At 43.6% G+C, this 19438-nt stretch overlaps 1 protein-coding gene across 1 annotated transcript; it reads left to right on the top strand.

Moving 5' to 3' along the window:
• Nucleotides 1-988: 988 nt before the first annotated feature.
• On the top strand, nucleotides 989-17952 carry LOC149317735 (UPF0598 protein C8orf82 homolog). The gene is made up of 3 exons (XM_089518992.1): nucleotides 989-1217; nucleotides 10354-10402; nucleotides 17242-17952. The coding sequence occupies exons 1-3, from the start codon at nucleotides 1074-1076 to the stop codon at nucleotides 17691-17693; spliced, it is 645 nt and encodes a 214-aa protein (XP_089375118.1). The 5' UTR covers nucleotides 989-1073; the 3' UTR covers nucleotides 17694-17952.
• Nucleotides 17953-19438: the final 1486 nt, after the last annotated feature.

The following is a 19438-nucleotide window of genomic DNA, read 5'->3' as shown; positions in this document are numbered from 1 at the left end:
TTTTTTTTTTTGGGGGGGGGGGGGGAGAAGTTTCAGCAATGATAGATTTATGGCTGTGTCTGCACTGCACGAATAATTCGGTTTGACACCACTAACTGCCATGGCTCAATGGAGGATTTCCAAGGAGGGCAACTAAAATGGTGAAGGGCCTAGAAACCATGCCTCATGAGGAGAAACTTAGGTAGCCGGGTCTGTTTAGCATGGAGAAGAGAAGGTGAAGAAGTGATATGATAGCCCAGTTTAAGCATTTGAAGGGATGCCATATTGAGGATGGAGGAAGCTTGTTTTCTGCTGTTCCAGAGAATAGGACACAACGGGGCAATGGATTCAATCTAAAGGAAAAGAGATTCCAGTTCAACATTAGGAGGAACTTCCTGACATTAAGAGCTGTTTGACAGTGGAACACACTCCCTCAGAAAGTGATGGAGTCTCCTTCTTTGGAGGTCTTTAAGCAGAGACTGGATGGCCATCTGTCAATGGGGATGCTTTGATTGAGAGTTCCTGCATGGCAGAATGCGGCTGGACTGGATCGCCCTTCTGGTCTTTTCATCGCTATGATTTTATGCGACTTGAAGGCACACAACAAAAAATCCATCAGTGAAGTGATACCTTTATTAACGATCTTGTATTTAATCATTCTACAACTACCCTAACTGCCTCTGCCTTATATTTTTAATAATCGATTCAACAATCGTTCAATAATTTCATTGTATTTTATTGTGGATTGTTATCATTACTGGCCAACCAAAACGCACAATATAGTTGTGTCACACATCTCCAATGGTTGTTGTTTTCCCTTCCTGTTTGGTTTGCAACACCTTCCCTGATGAAGAAGAAGCCCCTGGAGCTTCGAAAGCTTGCAGCAAGTATACTGTGCCTTTAGGTCGGCCAATAAAGGTGTCGTATTTGTTAAAGAACCCGGATATTAGTCAGCGGAACCTTTGTGCGCGCCCTCAGTTCCCGGGGAGTCCTGTCCGGCGTCGCACCGGTCCCCCATGAGGCCACTTCCGGTTACTAGGCCGCACTCTTTTTAGCGGCCTTTTTCGCGGGTGTCGTCGCCGACCGAGGCCGGGATGCGTCTCTTCAGGGCCGGGCTCGGCTTCCTGCTTCGTCCGGGGGGCATCCTCCGTGGATCGGAGCGGCCTTTGTACCAACAGGGCCAAAGCCCCTCGCCCCGCACCCGAGAGTACTTCTACTACGTCGACCACCAGGGCCAGGTACGGGGCCAGGGAGGGAAGGGCTCTGGCGCGTTTTCCCTGTTTGGCTGCATCCACATTGGAGAAATAACCCTCTTTGGCACTGCTTTAACTCTTTTCTGGCTCAAGGCTATGGAATTCTGGGAGTTGGCGTTTGTTCTGTCCTGGGCCCAGTGCTATTCAGCATCTTTATCAATGACCTGGATGACAGAATTGGGGGAATACTTATCAAATTTGCAGATGACACCAAATTAGGAGGAATAGCTAATACCCCAGAGGACAGGATCAAGATTCAAAACGACCTGAATAGACTAGAAAGCTAACAAAGTGAATTTCAACACAGAGAAAGGGATCTAGGAGTCCAAGTAGACCACAAGTTGAACATGAGTGAACAGTGAGATGCGGCAGCTAAAAAGGCCAATATGATTTTAGGCTGCATCAATAGAAGTATCGTATCTAGATCAAGGGAAGTAATAGTGCCACTGTATTCTGCTTTGGTCAGGCCCCACCTGGAATATTGCGTCCAGTTCTGGGTACCACAATTCAAAAAGGATATTGAGAAACTGGAGCCATGTGTCCAAAGGAGGACGACTAAAATGGTGAAGGGCCTGGAAACCATGCCCTATGAGGAATGACTCAGGGAGCTGGGGATGTTTAGCCTGGAGAAAAGAAGGTTAAGAGGTGATATGATAGCTCTGTTTAAATATTTGAAGGGATGTCATATGGAGGAGGGAGCAAGCTTGTTTTCTGCTGCTTCAGAGCCTAGGACCCGGAGCAATGGATGCAAGCTCCAGGAAAAGAGATTCCAGCTCAACATTAGGAAGAACTTCCTGACAGTAAGAGAACAAACTCCCTCGGAGTGTAGTGGAGTCTCCTTCCTTGGAGGTCTTTAAGCAGAGGCTGGATGGCCATCTGTCAGGTATTCTTTGAGTGAGAGTTCCTGCATGGCAGAATGGGGTTGCATGGGATGGCCCTTGGGGTCTCTTCCAACTCTAGGATTATTATAAACTACAGTTCCCAGAATTCCCTAGCATTGAACCACAGCAGTTAAAGCTGTGGCAAACTGGATTATTTCTGTACTCTGCAGTGTCCATTGGACCAGCACTTTAACTGTCAGGGCTCCATCCTGTTGAATCCTGGGATTTGTAATTTGGACAGATATTCAGCCTGATCTGTCAGAGGGGGGGGGCTGTAGTGCCCACTACCACCAAACTACAAATCCCAGGATTCTGTAGGATTGAGGACACATCTATAGTATTGTTTGTTGTTGTGCCTTCAAGTCATTTCTGACTTATTGCATTCCTAAAGCAAACTTATCATGGGGTGTTCTTGGCAGGAATTGTTCAGATGAGGCTTGACATTGCTTTCCTTTGATGCTGAGAAAACGTGACTTACCCAAAGTCACCTGGTAGTTTCATGGCCGAGCAGGGAATCGAACCCTGGTCTCCAGAGTTACAGTCCAATATTCAAACCAAGTAGACATAATGCAACTTCATGCCACGTTGACTGCCATGGCTCCATCCTTTGGAATCCTGGGATTTGTAGTTTTGTGAGACCCCAGCACTCTGGCAGAGAAGACTAAGGACCTTATAAAACTACAAATCCCAGGATTCCATAGAATGAAGCTACAGCACTTAATGTGGAGTCCAACTCATTATTTCCATAACATGGCAGCAGTTTAAGATATAAATTTTACCCAAGTAATCTGCTCCCAGACCAAATAGAAATGAAGGCATTATTCTTTCTCAGTTACTTAAAGAAGAGGGAATAAGGATAATTTAATATATTCTCTTTGGTTGTAGCCAGAAGGTGGATGCAGAGCAGAGCAGCAGGTGAAACCTGGCACCACAACCACTGGGAGGGAGGCAATGGAGATTATTTCCATAATTGTCAACAGAAAGAAGTCAGAAGTAGGGTTGCCAGAGAACACATCTCTAGGAATCTCTGCGTCCTCCAGTGCACCTCTATGCTCAACATCTGCCAGAGGTTGATTAAAGAATCATGCTGGGGGACCTACAAAAGCCTAGAGAAGTGTTTTCTCTATGAAGTTCCAGGTTCTCCAGCACAACTTTTTGGTTAACTTCCAGCAGAATTGTGCTAGAGGATTTAGAGATTCCTAGAGAGAACATATTAGTCAAACCACAAATAATCCATAAATGTCAAAGTCGCAAATGTGGAGGGACAACTGTACTTAAAGGAGATGGGATAAGGATCATTTAATCTATTCTACTTGTTTGCAATCGCAAGGTGCAGAGCAGAGCAGAGGGTGAACCCTGGCACCACAACCAATAGGAGAAAATGATGATTTTTCCATATTTTCCAAGTTCTCACAGACAACAGAGGAAAGTGAGAAGTAGGATTCCCAGTTCAGAATGATCCCAGATACTGAGACTTCCGGCCAAACCGTGAAAGCTTCTTTAGCCAAGTCATTTAAGGAGGAAAAGATTAGCCTCTCAAGGTTCAAGAATGAAGACCGTAGTACAGTGAAGAAAGGGTTTTATTTAATGACCATGTTGGACAAGGTGTCAACATTCCAGCTGAGCAATTTGGCACCGAAGCCAAACATACATCTTATTCTTTATAGAGTAAGTCTACCTAGCAACCGCATCAAAAAACATATAGCAAGTCTCAGGAGTATACTCAATATACATTAGCCAATTATTTAACGGTAGTCATTAAGCCCTAATGGAAAATTACCAAGCAAGCACAAAGATGCAGCAAGATTAGACTTGCCATTTCTCCCTGAAAATGGAAAATCACAGATTCACGGTTTGAGTCCAAAACACACTGCAGAAACAATCCAGTTTGAAACCATTTTAACTGCCCTGGCTCATGCTAGGGAATCCTGGGAAGTGTAGTTTATTATGGTACCAAAGCTCTGACAGAGAAGGCTGAATGTCTCACAAAACTACAGTTCCCAGAATTTCCTAGCATTGAGCCACGACAATTAAAGCGGTCTCAAACTGTATTATTTCTGCAGTGTGTTTTGGACCCTTATCGGCGGGCTGGTTGAAGCAGCATATCATGGATTCCTCTCTCATTGAAGATCAATTAATTAACACCCTTTCTCGCTTGCCCAGTGCCAGTCCCACTGGGTGTGCCACCCTATAGGACAGTGATGGTGAACCTTTTCGAGGCAGAGTGCCCGAACTGCAACTGAAAACCCACTTATTTATTGCAAAGTGCCATGTCACTCTGGGCTTTCTAGTAACAGACTCTGGCAAACTCTGCTGGGGCAACGGCACATGTGCCCACAGAGAGGGCTCTGAGTGCCACCTCTGGCACGGGTGCCATAGGTTCGCCACATCACTGCTATAGGATGTGCATCCCCCTCTTGGATGCCATCCGGTGTGATGTGAATTCCCCACACCCCCATGATGATGCCACTGTGTGATGGTCTGTTTTGTTAAATTTTTTATTGATTTTTAAAAATAATGTTAAAATGGTTTTGAGTCTATTATTTAACTGATTTTAAAATTATTTCTATACATTTTATTTATGTTTTTGTATGGCTTTTAATCTCTGCAAGGTTTAGTAATTTGTAAGACATCTTGAGTCCCATTATTGAGGGAAAGGTGCAGTCATCATCATCATCATCATCATCAATATTTTACATTACACAACAATAGCATTTTGATCACATTTGAACTGTATATACTGGCTATACCTTGTGGAATTCTGAGGCTCATAGTTTGAGGAGATGCTACAACTCTCTGGCCCCTCTTTAAATTGCAAATCTTATGATTCCATAGGATGTTGCCATGATAGTTAAAGTGGAATTATTGCAGTAGAATCGTGCAGTGTGAAAAGGCCACAGTTCATTGTGGGTGGTAGAAACATACAAGGACTGAAAGAGCTCCAAAAGAAAATCTCCAAACTTGGAGAACGGGCAGCAAGATAGCAGACGCAGAGATGGGAATCATGCAACCCTCCGGAGGATGCTGTACTACAACTCCCAGCAGTAGTTGCCATTGGCTGTGCTGGCTAGGACTGATGGAAATTACAGTCTTGGAAGGCTGCTCTCTTCCTTGCCATAAGACAAATTCCAGACCTCGTATTGTGGTAACACCTTTATTAGACTTGGTGAAAAGGTATTTGAGTAGTACACAAAAAGTGTGCAGACCGTTTCCATACATTCCTCATTCATCTCCCCTGGAACAAGAAAAGCAATAAGCACTAGACAGAAACCTTTGTAGGAAGAGGGCCGTGAATGAAACTCAATACAAATAAGTCTAAAATTGATGCCAAGGCAATAAACCTGGATTCACATATACAGGAGTGGGTTTGAAGTGGCAGAAAATGACCAGGGAAAGACCCTTGGGGTCTGAATGAATAGTTGAAAGCACATTCTACCCCAGTGAACAGCAGCTGTGAAAAAAGCAAGTTTCATTTTAGAAATCAATAGGAAAGGGACTTGAATATAAAACTGCAAGCAATGTCAAACCTTTAGATAAAATCTGTCGCATGGATTCATTTGGATTATTATGCACAGTTTGTCACTCCAAGAATTGGAGAGTGGAAAAGATGGGAAGGTGTGTGTAGTGGAACTATGTGGGGTTCTGCGCCCTGCATTCCGATGGGTCTGTCTCCTGTTCTGCCAGCCTCCATGATGTCCCCAATCTGCTGCTTCATCTCACTTCATGGTTGGGCTGCCTTTGCTGTGCATTTCTTCTCAGTTACTTAGAGAAGAGGGGAGAAGGAGAAACATAAAATATCTAAGGCTGAGGAGCTCCAACATCACAATCATATAATCCTAGAGTTGGAAGGGACCATAGTGGTCCTGTAGTCCAGCTCTCTGCAATGCAGGAATTCACAAATAAAGCACTCTTGAACAATACCTATCTAGCCTCTGTTTAGATACTTCCAAAGATGGCAAGTCCACCAACCTCTTAGACAGTCCATTCTGTTCTCCAACAGCTCTTGTTCTTCCTCATGTTCAGGTGGAATCTCTTTTCTAGTAATTTGAATCTAGTGGTTCATGTTCTAGTCTCTGGATCAGCAAATAACAAGCTGGCTCCATCTTTACGATGACCTTTTAGATATCTAAAGATGGCTGTCATTTCACCTTTCGGTTTTCTCTTCTCCAAGATAACATTATTTATTATTATTATTATTATTATTATTATTATTATTATTATTATTAACCTTTATTTATAAAGTGCTGTAAATTTACACAGCGCTGTACATACAATCTTTTTAATTGGACAGTTCCCTGCCCTCAGGCTTACAATCTAAAAAGACATGACACAAAAGGAGAAAGGAGTGGTGGAGGGGAAGGGGATGACGTCCAGCAGTTCTTCTCTACCTCCAAGGTCTGGACCAAGGCAGATGGACTGGAGGGAGAGCTTAGCTTCTTAATGGATGGTTAATCTTCTACCAGGGAGGCCTGTTGGAGCTAGCCTGCCACTCTAGTAGGATAATACATATAAAATACACAGCAATACAGGAAATGGTTAAAAAAAAAACAGGCAACAAAAGAACATCAAATAGCAAGTGAGAGTTATGCAATGCCTGGGAACGCTTCTCTGAACAGGATGGTCTTCAACTCCGTTTTGAAGCTGGTTAAAGAAGTAATGGCTCTTGCTTGTGGGGGAAGAAGGTTCCATATCAGTCTCCTTATATTGTTCCTCATCAAGCTTGGTTTCCAAAATAAGACCTGCTTAAGTTGGCACTGGTGGTGAGGGGGGTAGATAAAGGTAGCACATGTATGTATGGGCCATGTTCCTGCCAGCCTTTTGTCATCCTGTTTAGATTATGCAAGCCAGTAGCCCCAGGCTGGGGCCAGGCAAACTGGATACCATTTTGGTGGATCTGGCACAGCTTTAGCATGGTCTAAATTAACTGACAGTTTGCAGTGGAGTTTCCCAGAAACTTTGCTGTGACACCTGGTAGACAGCTGTATACTCCTTACCTACTGCTGCCACTTCCATTCTATTTGCAGGTGCCAGTCATGGCCTAGAGTTGGAAGAAACCACAAGTGCCATCCATTCCAACCCCCTGCCATGCAGGAACCCACAATCAAAACATCCCTGACAGATGGCCATCCAGCCTCTGTTTAAAGACCTCCAAAGAAGGAAATTCCACCACTCTCCATTGAGGGAGTGCATTCCACTGTCAAACAGCTCTTACTGTCAGGATGTTCCTCCTAATGTTGAGCTGGAATCACTTTTCCTCTAGCTTGCATCCATTCTTCCGTGTTCTAGTCTCTGCAGCAGCAGAAAACAAGCTTCTCCATCCTCCATATAACTCCACTTCAAATACCTAAACAGAGCTACCATATCATCTTTTAACTGTCTCTTCTTGGCCTGTGATGTCAGTAGGGGTACATGGCCATATAGGTCAAACCAGGGGGGCCTTTCCACCCATACAAACCATGGTGGGGGCATGCAAATAGAATATGGCAACTACAAGTGAGGTGACAATAGCTCCACGGCGTGGTGGTGGGCAAGCATCTGAACACGTACTCATTGACACTCCAAACCAGGTAGGTTCCAGGGGCAAGAACAGGCAGCTATGATGTATTTCACAATACATATGTCATATTATCCTCTATAGATTATCATGATTCTGCTCCCTGTTGCTATAACTCTTGGGTTTTTTATTATTATTTTTAAAGGAAGGCAAAGGCAGCTCTCCATGGGGAAACACTATCCTTGCATTGGGGATCCCTTGGCAACGCTGGGTCTCGAGCCAAATGGAAATGGCTATTTTCAGGGTCCAGCTCTCCACCAGCTGAGCAACGGATCCATGGAGCGCTCGCTCGGGAAGCACTGCTTGGCTCCATTCCAATCCCTTCAGGCTGTTTGGACCTCTTTTTTAATCCATTAGCGTTAACTGCCGATTCACACACTCGCCTCCGCTGCATTAATGGTGTATCGAATTAGTGCTGAATTAATCATTACAGGAGAGATTAGGAGTGGTAATTAGTGTTAAAAGAAGATTTTGTGGCTGGCTTGGTGGAACGTGAGGAACGTGGAAACTCTCCTGTTGCGGACAGTCTTCCTCTTGCTATTTATTAGCCAACACAAAGCCTTTAAAGAAGCTTCTCGCTCTCTCTCTCTCTCTCTCTCTCTCTCTCTCTCACACACACACACACACACACATACACTTCTATTATTTATTTGTTTACTTATTGATATCCTGCCCTTTTCCCAGCACTGGGACTTGAGGGGGTTTGCAAATGATTGAAACTAGTACCGATTAAAAACATACAAGAACATCAAACACAAATATAAACACACACTATTTAAAAAAACAGTTAAACTACAGTGGGCCCTTGGTATCCACTGAGGTTTGTTTCCAGGCCCCCCTGTGGATACCAAAAGCCATGGATGCTCACATCCCATTAAATACAATGGCGAAATAAAATGGTGTCCCTTATATAAAATGGAACAACCAAGGTTTGATTTTTGGAATGTATACATTTTAGAAATATTTTAAAGCTGGGGATGGTTGAGTCCATGGATATGGCAGGCTGACTGTATTTACATTTAAAATTTATTAAAAGAGAGAATATTTTTAAAAATTGACAAAGTGGCACACCTTTAAAAGCCCATCTCAGTTAATTCCTGAAAGCCAGATAGATTAGGGAGGTTTTCCCTTTCTGGTGCAAGTTGAGCAAGCCTAGCCTCCCTGGGGAGCGAGTTCCAAAGTCTAGTCCAAGTCCACCGAGAAGGCCCTCTCTCTTGTTCCCACCAAATGAGACTGAGAAGATAGTGGGACAGAAAGAAAGCCAACTGTCAAAGATTTTAGAGCTCATACATGGAGATAAATGCTTTCAACTAGCCTGGATCTGAGGTGTATTCATCTCCCCTTCTAGCTCATCCTTTACTCCACACCTACCAGGCAGCTTCAAGGTTCAGGAAAAAAAGACGTTGAGGACCAAGTCTAGGTTCAGGGGTGAGTAGGCAGAGCTTGGAAATATTAATAACTGGCACAATAACTTTAAATCGCTAAAAACCTTGCAGGTTTTTTTTTTTAAATTACTCATTGAGAAACTTACGTGAGAAGGAATGTATTGATTCATTCATTTTTAAATCGTTAAGTTTCAAGACATGTTTAGAATTATGTTGAAAAGACCAGCAGTGAATTAAAGCAACAAGAAATCTTGATTCTTAGTCAAAATTAATATCCAGAGACATAGCTGGGTTAGTCTGGAATATCAGTATGCATAGGCATCTTGTAGCACCTTTGAGACTAGTTGTTAGTCTTAGAAATTAATATTGTTGGTCTTTAATGATTGGGTAGTGGTTTAAGCATTGGAATATGACTCTTCTGGAGACCAAGGTTTGAATCCCCACTCAGCCATGGAAACCCTCAGGGTGATCTTGGGCAAGTCACACTCTCTTCTCCTCAGAAGAAGGCAGAGGCAAACCCCATCTGAACAGGCCCTGCCTTGTGATAGGGTCGCCATAAGTCAGAAACATCCTGAAGGCACACAGTAGCAACAAAGAGTGGATTTTGAAGTTGTTGACATTTTTAGCAAATTAGGGGTAACAAGTTAATTTTAACACATTTGCAAGAGGGTTTGACAGCTATACCCATAATGCAGATGAGGAAAGGCAGCCATAATTAAAAGCAAGGTAAAGTAGGGCCACTGCACCGCATACAGCATCCAAATACCATTTTTGTGTCCTCCCCCCCCCCCAGGAACCCTGGGATTTTTTTTATTATTATTATTCCCAAAATGCCTCCAAATGTCTATTCTATGGGTATACCCACTAGCCATTTTAGGCCTAGGATGTGCTTTTAAAGAAAAAGGAAATTAATGAAGTATATCCTTGCTGTTCTTGGCCATCTTGGTTGCTTTGCCAGAGTTATCCCCCTCCCCTGCATTTTCTTACTTTGCCTCCATCTCCATCAAGCTTCTGTTTTGGAAAGGTGTGTATTGGTACAGAAAGTTCAGTTACAAATTTGGTATTGGGAATGTTCTCAACACACACACAGAACCACTGGGTTGGGTGAGCTAGGCTTTTCATCCTTTGCCTTCTCCTGGGTGATGCCCCTCTTCGATCCTCTGCCTGCATCAATGTGACCTCTGCCTCCTTTGATCATTATGCTTTGCTGGATTGAAGACCACTGTGTTTTGCTGGACTCATTCTTTGTTCCTTTTCTTCCCTTCCTCTTCCCCACCACCCATTCCTGCAATTTTATACAGCTTTTCCTGGATGATGCCAAAGTCAAGAACTTCATCACGTGTTTCAAAGGTAAATCCCACTATCTGCATACCAGACTGTGTACGTATCCATGCATGTAGACACCCCTCCATGCACCGGGGAGAGCAAGCTGAGCATGGTCGCTGGGGAGGGAGCACCATTAAAGATTGATTGTCAGTGAGGAAGGCTGCCTCTCCTAGCTGTCACTGAGACTACTTTAGGGCAGGAGCTACCAACCTTTAGCTCCTGGCCACCAGAAAGCCATGTTCATTTCTTTGCCTTAAACCTTCAAGGCTTCTGGAGCATTCTTCCCTCCAGGGCCATCAACCTTTAGCTCCTGGGCACTACAAAGCCATAGGCTTAAACCTTCAAGGCCTTTGGACCATTCCTTCCTTCAGTTCTGCTAAAGCTGAAGAACCTCTACCAGCTCAGAAATACTCCTCCTGCCCTGATTTTGGACCAAGCTTGGAAAAGGTGCTCCCAGAATCACCACCACCATCCCAGATGCAGCTGACCTTACCTGCTTTCAAAAGCTAAGAAAGGTTGGAGCTAGTTAGTACTTGGATGAGAGACCCTCATGAGGAAAGACTCTTCAGAAGAGAGAGCTGGTCAATAATCCTGTCTGATACCCTGAAGAGGCATGGCTGCCAGTCAGAGTAGAAAATACTGGGCTACATGGTCCCTCTCTCAAGGTTCTGACTCAGTATAAGGCAGCTTCCTATATACCAGTATTAGGTGGATTAATGAACTGGCTCAGGATAAGGCAGAAGCTGAGTGTCTGTCTCTCAGAAATGCTTTAGTTGTATATTTCTGCAGGGCAGGGAGTTGGGGTAGATGGTCCTTGAGGTCCTTTCCAGCTTTATGATTCTACGGCCTGATCTCATGGACCTGCTCTTGTCACTGAGACTCTCATAGGAAACCTAATATCTTGTGCTTCATGTGAAGTCAAGGAGAGAATCTCTTTGGATTTCTCTCTCTAGGCCTCAAGTGTCTTGCTTTGACATGAGATCACAGCTCTAACTTTGGACCTTTGTCAACCCAAAGCGACTTTTGCCCCTGGGAACTAACTTCCTCCAAGTTAAGCAAGCTTTGGCAAGCCCACTTGAGCAGATGGAGGCTTCCTGAACATTCACAGCAGTTGTGTAAGAAAGATCTCCTGGTGAGACTTTCAGGATGCTCAACTAAGCTAGCGCATGATCCCGCAAATCCCCGGCTTTGACACGTTTATCTTCTTTGGGAACTGCACTCATCCCGTCCAGTGTCCTAGCATTAAGACCTGTCGGCATAATCTTTAATCGGGGTATTAAAATCCAGGCCAGCTCAGCCCTAGATTCAGCAGTACCCATGCCAAGTTGCTGTGGGAGAAAATGCAAAATTCATGAGATTGAACCATGGATGAATTTATTGGAGAATTGTGATGAGCGACTAGGTTGCAGCCTATCATTCAGGAGGGTTTCCACCTAGCTCCATTCTTCTCTTCCCTTCCATTAAGTGAATAAGTGTTGAGTCTAAAATATTCTGCTGCTGCTTTTTGCAGCTGTTTCTGGCCAGTGCGCAGCCCTGCCCGACCCCAGTCCCCCAATGCCTTTGCTAATCCAAAACCCTCTGTAATCATTCACGGTAGTCAACAAGTGCTGAAGTAAATCGCTGCCTAAATGAGACCTTGCGGGGCTTTAAGACCTAGTGATATTTTCTCCATTAGCTGGCAAATGGGATTTTAGCTTGTAAATTCCTTTGGCCGACACACTTTTCAACATGAGGCTAAAGCTCGTTGAGTGGTGGGTTCAGCGTATCAGTCCAGAAGCTGCAATTTGGTGCGATGCCAGGCCAGTATGTGCTGCCATTGCCATTATTCTGCTGGTTATTACATCATTCGCTGGTCATGAGAATGAAGATACTTACTAATCAGAAGTGAAAAAGTTGAATGTGTGTGGGGTTATAAAATGAATGCTTCTGCTGAAACTGTTTTGCTTTAGCAAGAAAAACATCATAAATGTATTGAAAAAGAACTGAGTAACAAAGAGAACCTTTGTGGAACTGTGAGCATCCTTTTCTGATTATTCACAATGACAGCTGGATGGATGATTGATTGATTTCACACTTTCCCCCCAAAACTGGGACGTGGGATGGCTTAATAAAAACAAATGCAGATGGCACTACATATGAAGATATAAATAAAAAAGATGCAAAAAATATTGTTAAAACTGCTGATAGAATTAAAGCAATTGAGAACAAGTCAGTTAAAAGACAAACAACAGAAACTAACAGAGCAGAACACTTGAAAGCCCTGAAAGCAAATTCATAGAATCTTAGAATTGGAAGGGAGCTCAGGGGTCATCACCTCCTGCCAAGGAATACAGAGCTATGGCACTCCTGAGAGACGGCCACCCGACCTTTGCTTAACAATAAAGAAGTTCTTCTTAATGTTTCAGTGGAAGCATCGGATGTATAGTCGAAGGCTTTCATGGCCAGCATGATGCCAGCCAGAGATGCTGGTCAGGAACAACCTTCAGTAACATGGCCACATAGCCTGAAAAACCCACAAAAAACATAGGATGTATGTTAATGCTCAACCCATTGTTGAATCCTTCCACCTATCTTCAGATCACCTGGACACAGTCACGCACATACATACACCATGCAGGGTGCACTGCAGACGATTTTTATCACTGTGCTGGTTCTCTATTTCATTGAGAGCATTGCCAGCCTTGCATTGTTTCTGGCCACGTTCTTCTTCTTTTGAACTGATGCATCTTCAGACAACGCTGGTCCCATGGGAAACCGGATGGCAGTAGTGGTGTCTTTGTGTGGCAAAAATCTACTGCAGTTTTTCTGACTAGAAGTAATTTGAAGAGTGCTTGTTTTAAGATCTGTCATTGTTGTGTCTTCTTCCCAACCAACATACTCCTAACTTAAAATCTGAATTGGACGATTTCTTTTATAATTAAAATTAAAAGTGGGGGATGCAGGGCCCTGTGTCTGATTGGCACACACCTCCCGATCTTGGAGAGCCAGCTGTGGCCTTTTCCTCTGCTGGCTTCTGATTCAAAGATACATGGGTAGGAATCTAATTTTCGGCTTGCAAAACTTTCCAGCCAAATCCATGTGTGTTTTGCGTCGTCCCGCCTCATTACAAACTTCAGGTCTTTTGCCTTCAGTTTTTGTCCCTTCCAGCTTGGCTTCCCCCTGTGCCTTGTTTGCTGCACCCAGATACCTTACAGCAAAAGCAAACACAGTGCCTTTTTGCATCTTAATTTCTTTTCCCATTTACGTGGCTGCAGCTGCACTATTAATAACTTGAATTTACGACTCACGTACCTGCTTCTGCTTGTAAATACCGCTGAGCCAGTGCCTGTGGACCACAGTTGTTCAGGCTTGGTGCCAAAGAAAAGGAGAGCGTCCAAATGATATGCCAAGGAACTGGGGAAAGCACAGTAAGAAAATGTCCTTCTGTGTTTGGAATAAATGATGTCCATCCACAAAATGTTTTGCTTACATGCCTGTTTTAATTAAGTCCCTTCACTTGCATCCTTCAGTCAGGTCCCACTGCTTTTAGGGTTTGTTTCATGCATGTACGCAACCATAGAATGGAAATTTCATCCATCATCCCTTTTTAAAAGCTTACCCATCCATTGCTTTTGGGTTGTATCCTTATGGGAAAACTTTGTCAGGTTGTGGATTCCCAACCGGTGGACATGTGAGAAAACTCACATTGATGTGATGTGCACAAATGACGTTAAAGGCTAGGTCTTTCCCTTTACTTTATTTATTTAATGAAACTTTCCTGTCCTGTCCTCTATCATGAGATCCCAGGCCAGCATACAGTTAAAATAATATGAGCAGTTTAAAACAATTCCAGATTAAAAACAACAGAATGAATTAAATAGGGTTGAAAATCATATTAAACCAATTGTGGGAAAAGGCTGAAATAGTAATAATAATAATAATAATAATAATAATAATAATAATAATAATAAAGATTTATTTATAGCCCTCCCAATCACAAAGAATCTGGGCGGGTTACAACAATAAAAGACATCAATTACAATAGAGTTAAAAATCAAACCCTAGACCTACCGCCCCCCCCCCCCGCATACCCAGTACTAAAATAGAATTAAACAATAATAGTATAAAAAACATTAAAAACATTAAAAGCATTTTTTAAAAAGGCAGAAACATAGGCGGGGAAGAATAGACAAATGAAGGGACAATATCTCTGTATCTTGGGAGGGTAACTAAGTTGGAAAGGCCTACCGGAAGAGATCCGTCTTGAGTGCTTTCTTAAAAGCTGTCAGAGTGGGAATGTGACGGATCTCCTCCGGCCGGTTGTTCCATAGTTTAGGAGCAGTAGTAGAGAAGGCCCTCTGGGAAACTGATGTTAACCTAGATTTTTTGGCTGTAGTAGATTTCTTCCAGAGGACCTTAGTGTGCGGGACGGACAATAGGGAAGAAGGCGTTCCCTCAAGTACTCTGGGCCCAAGCCATGTAAGGCTTTAAAGGTGATCACCAACACCTTGTACTTTGCCCGGAAACTAATAGGCAGTCACTGTACATGTGTGCTTTGAAAAATAATAACATCAGGACCCCAAAGCTTTAATAAAAAGCCATGTTTCAACTCTCCAAGGGGAAAGACATTTGATAAAGGGGTGTCACAGCTGAAAAGGTCCTCTCTCATGACCCTGTGCAATGTATTGTTCCCATTAGTGGGACATGGAGCAGGACCTCGCCAGCAGATCTCAGTTCTTGGGCAGATATATATAGGGAGAGGTGCTCCTTCCATATCAAGTACAGTTTGAGTCTCCTTTATCCAAAATGCCTGGGACCAGAAGTGTTTTGGATTTTGGAATACCTGTATTTGCATGTCCACATGTAATAAGATGTCTTGGAGATGGGAACCAAATCTGAACATAGAATTCATTTATGTTTCATATGCACCTTATACACATAGCCTGAATGTCATTTTATACAATATTTTAAATAATTTTGCACATGAAACAAAGCCATCAAAAAGCAAAAGTGTCACTACCTCTGACACCCATGAAAAATGTTTTGTGTTTAGGAGTATTTTGGTTTTCACTGTTCCAGACAAGGGAGCCTCCACATGTATCTTCTAAAGAAAGAGCATCCATCTGCCTTGAGTTTATCTCAGCTTGGAAGGTCCTATTACCAAGTGGTAGCAGGAGACTTTTGGGACTAGCCAAGGCATTGAACAGAACTTGGGAAAGTTCCTGTTTGGAACTGCAGCTCCCAGAATCCTCCAACATGGCCACTGGGGAATTGTCTGGAAACCATGTCTTATGAGGAAAGACTTAGGGAGCTGGTTATGTTTATCCTGGAGAAGAGAAAGTTAAGGGGTGATATGATAGCCCTGTTTAAGTATTTGAAGCGGTGTCACATTGAGGATGCAACAAGCTTGTTTTCTGCTGCTCCAGAGAACAGGACACAGTGGAGCAATGAATGCAAACTACAGGAAAAGAGATTCCACCTCAACATTAGGAGGAACTTCCTGACAGCAAGGGCTGTTTGACAATGGAACACACTTCCTCAGTTCTTGGAGGTCTTTAAAGAGAGGCTGGATGGCCATCTGTCGGGGATGCTTTGATTGAGAGTTCCTGCATGGCAGAATGGGGTTGGATTGGATGGTCCTCGGGGATCTCTTCCAACTCTATGATTCCATGATTCTATGAATTCTGGGAGTTGTGATCCAGAAAAGGAACTTTATCACTGGGGAGTGTGTTTTGGTGATGGAGAATAATTCAAGGCCTCAAGGGAAGGACAGAAGGTAGAATGAGGTCAAGGAGAGAGTCCAGAACCTTTTATTCAGGTTTGCTGTTGTCTTTGGAGCCTCGCAACATCAGATCACTTTCCTGGCATATCTGATTTGTTGAGAGCCAGATACATGTGCTTTTTTTTTTTAGCTACTTGCCCTGCCAGCCTCTTTGAGTAAAAAGGGTGTGCATATCTTTCTGGCAATCTCTCCTGCCATCTCCATTTCATGCTGAATCATAATCTAGATTTAATTAAATTTATTTATTTAAAGCATTTATCGGGGCTCCAGCTATGATCTATAACACATTAAAAGCATTGACTACACAAATAAAAGCATTTAAAATGGACAATACAGCTCCTTAAATATAGCTTTAAAACCATAAGCAAGGGATATCACAAATTTGACTGCAGCCACGGCAGTTCAAGTGGGATGAAAATGCTGTACCTATATAGTGTGAAAGCAGACCCAAGCCTCTCAGATTCCCCTAAGGCAAAACACAAAAGACTTCATCAAGAAACAGATGTGTTTAAAAAGCAAAGCACGGTCTCAGCCGTGTAAATAAAGATCGCATACAAAGTGGCTGCTTTAGTTTGGTTCTGCGTAGTGTGATCGGCTGCTTGGTTAATAAGTGGAAGAAAGGCAACCGGGGAATTGTTCTAATTACCCTTCTCTGAGCCACTGGCTTCCCTGGTTTTCCATTCCCTTCTCAGCACAGCTGGTGGTTTTCTCTTCTCCTTCTGTCATCTTTCAAGGGAACAATCACCCGCACCACTGTGAGCACCTCTTATTTTCTGAAAAATAGCATGCCTTTGAAACTTGAAGGAGGATCTTCCTAAACACAGTGGCCTGAGTTCAAGATCCTCCAGAGGGGCTTTCCTCTGTGTCCCATTGGTCTGGGAATTGTGCTGTGGAAGAGGGTCTTCTTTGCTGAGGCATCCCAGTTAGGAAATACCCACCCATTAGAGGCATTTCAAGTCATTTGTCTCCATGGATTTTCATATCTGGCAGACATTCATACCTCCCTTTTTGTGTTCCTTCCCCCAAGAGGTGCCTTCTGTACTCAAACTTCTAGAAAATTAGCGATGCTGTGATCTTCCTTTGCTTTGTTTCTCTCAACCAGATAAACAGTTCCTCGTATTCTTCTTCAAGCAACTCAAGGTGAACCAGAGCGGGCGCTACGAAGACTCCTTCCCCTACCTCTCTCCTTGCGGTCGGGAACACAACTATATCCGCTGCGATGATCTGCCTGTCGTCTTCACCCACCTCCTCCACGGGGCGTCCAATGAAGAGCTGTTGTCTTACTGTGGTGGAGCAGAGAAGCTGGCAGTGCCTTTCCAGCCAGAGAAGCTGGTGATGTTGCCTGAAAATGGACGCGTCTACCACCCAGGCCCAGAGAAGGCTGGTGGAGTGGGGCTGGTGAAATCAGCCTTGGCCTTTGAACTAAGTCCCTCTTTCGAGTATGAGCAGGGACCTGGCCAGCCACCCACCCATTTTCGTTGGCAGGACAAACGCCATGCTCTCACCTATGAGCTGCTGCCATTAGTTCGAGGCAAAGAGAAAGAGGGGGACTAAGAGGACCACTGCTTGGAACGGTTGAGTTTGCCAACTGTTGGCCTGTAATTGTTCCAGAATAATTTAGGAGTCCCTGTTACCTGCCTCCATGGCAAGTGAAGCAGCGCAAGGGAACCTGCTTCCCAGCATTCCATGTGCCTTCTCCTTTATCCAAGCGGATGGGCTGATCAATCCCTGTAAGGCTTCTATCTAGCACTGGCCACTTTCTTGGAAATAATCACAATAAGAGGTGCTTGGAATAAAATGATTCTGCCTCTTCTGCTGTAGAGTGGTATATGTTCAAGCTGTACAAGGGATGTGTGTTTCAGAGTTTTTCATCCAGTTACCTTGGAGACTCAGTGAGTCTATGTAGCTGTGGTTGTGGAAGGAGCACTACCACAGAATCATAGAATCAGAATCCTAGACTTGGAAGATACCCCCAAGGGTCATCTAGTCCAACCCCATTTTGCCATGCAGGAATACACAATCAAAGCATCTCTGACAGAGAGAAACTGGGCCATATTGCATGCAACTGAAAAAGTGGGGTGACAGAAAATTAATCAGAAGTGTTCCTGCCAAATCAGTTAGAAGGTATGATGTTGTGGTTTGCTGGTTTTACTTTGTAAATTGCCTCCAGGTATTTTGAGAAGAATAAAGGGCCATGACATACCTTGACTATACTGTTTCTCATCATGTGACTACATTTATTATATTCCTTCAGGCAGCTTACACAAACAGATTTCTCAACACTTTTGAGACTAAAGGATGGACTCTCCCATATTTGGGGGTCTTGAAACAGTGATTGGGCATCTTTCAAGGGTGCTTTAGATGTGTATACCTGCATGACAGAGGGTTGGACTAGATCAGCTCAGTGGCCCCTTTCAGCTGTATGAGATGGTCTTCAGGGTTCCTTCAACCTTTTTAATTCTATGGCAAAGGGAGCCTTAAGATCCCACACAAGCTACAACAGAGGACCCCAAACCTTCCCAGCTGGTGGCTAGTTTTGACATTTGAGACAATAATGTAGGCACCATGACAAAATTGGTACTATGGCCACAAGGGTGATGGGCTTGCATATTCACAAAATAAGCATTATGTTGGCAGTAGCTTATCACAAAACACTAATTCCTTAAGAGTGTGGTCCAGATGACCCTTGAGTGTCCTTCCAACACCATGATCCCCCCCCCCCCCCAACTACCTGCTTTATTGATTGTATTTTCATAGGCTGGAGTACTGCTTCTTCATAAGTGGATGTCTGTATGAATTAGAATTGCACCATTGCAAACCATCTGTATCCAATAGAGGACTGTGTACCTATGTAGCAGAGCCAAGAAAGTGATCAATGTATAACAGGACTGATGCACAGTGGGTTGGATTCACATCGTGTCAGTCCTGATGTTCATTGCATCAGCCACAATGAGGGCACCAATGCTCATTGAGCACCCATGCCAGTGTCCCATTATGCATCTTCGCAATTCAGCAACTGGGTTTCTTAGCACCTCTCCTACTTAGCTAGGTATATGCAAAGTTACATTATATAAAAGGTCATATACAATAATTTCATATACGTCATATAGAATAATACAGCCATAATTTGTTGTTTGTGTTGTGTGCCTTCAAGTAATTTCTGACTTCTGGCGATCCTAAGGGGAACCTATCACAGGGTTTTCTTGGCAAGTTTCTTCAGAGAAGGTTTGCCATTGCCTTCGCCTGAGGCTGAGAGCATGTGACTTGCCCAAGACCACCCAGTAGGTTTCCACGGCTGA

The sequence above is a fragment of the Sceloporus occidentalis genome, unplaced genomic scaffold, assembly GCF_023333645.1.
Source record: "Sceloporus occidentalis isolate IW3139 unplaced genomic scaffold, rSceOcc1.0.p SCAF_3, whole genome shotgun sequence".
Classification (NCBI taxonomy): Eukaryota; Metazoa; Chordata; class Lepidosauria; order Squamata; family Phrynosomatidae; genus Sceloporus; species Sceloporus occidentalis.
The sequence above is the reverse complement of the archived record's forward strand: the minus strand, read 5'-3'. Positions and strand labels throughout refer to the sequence as shown.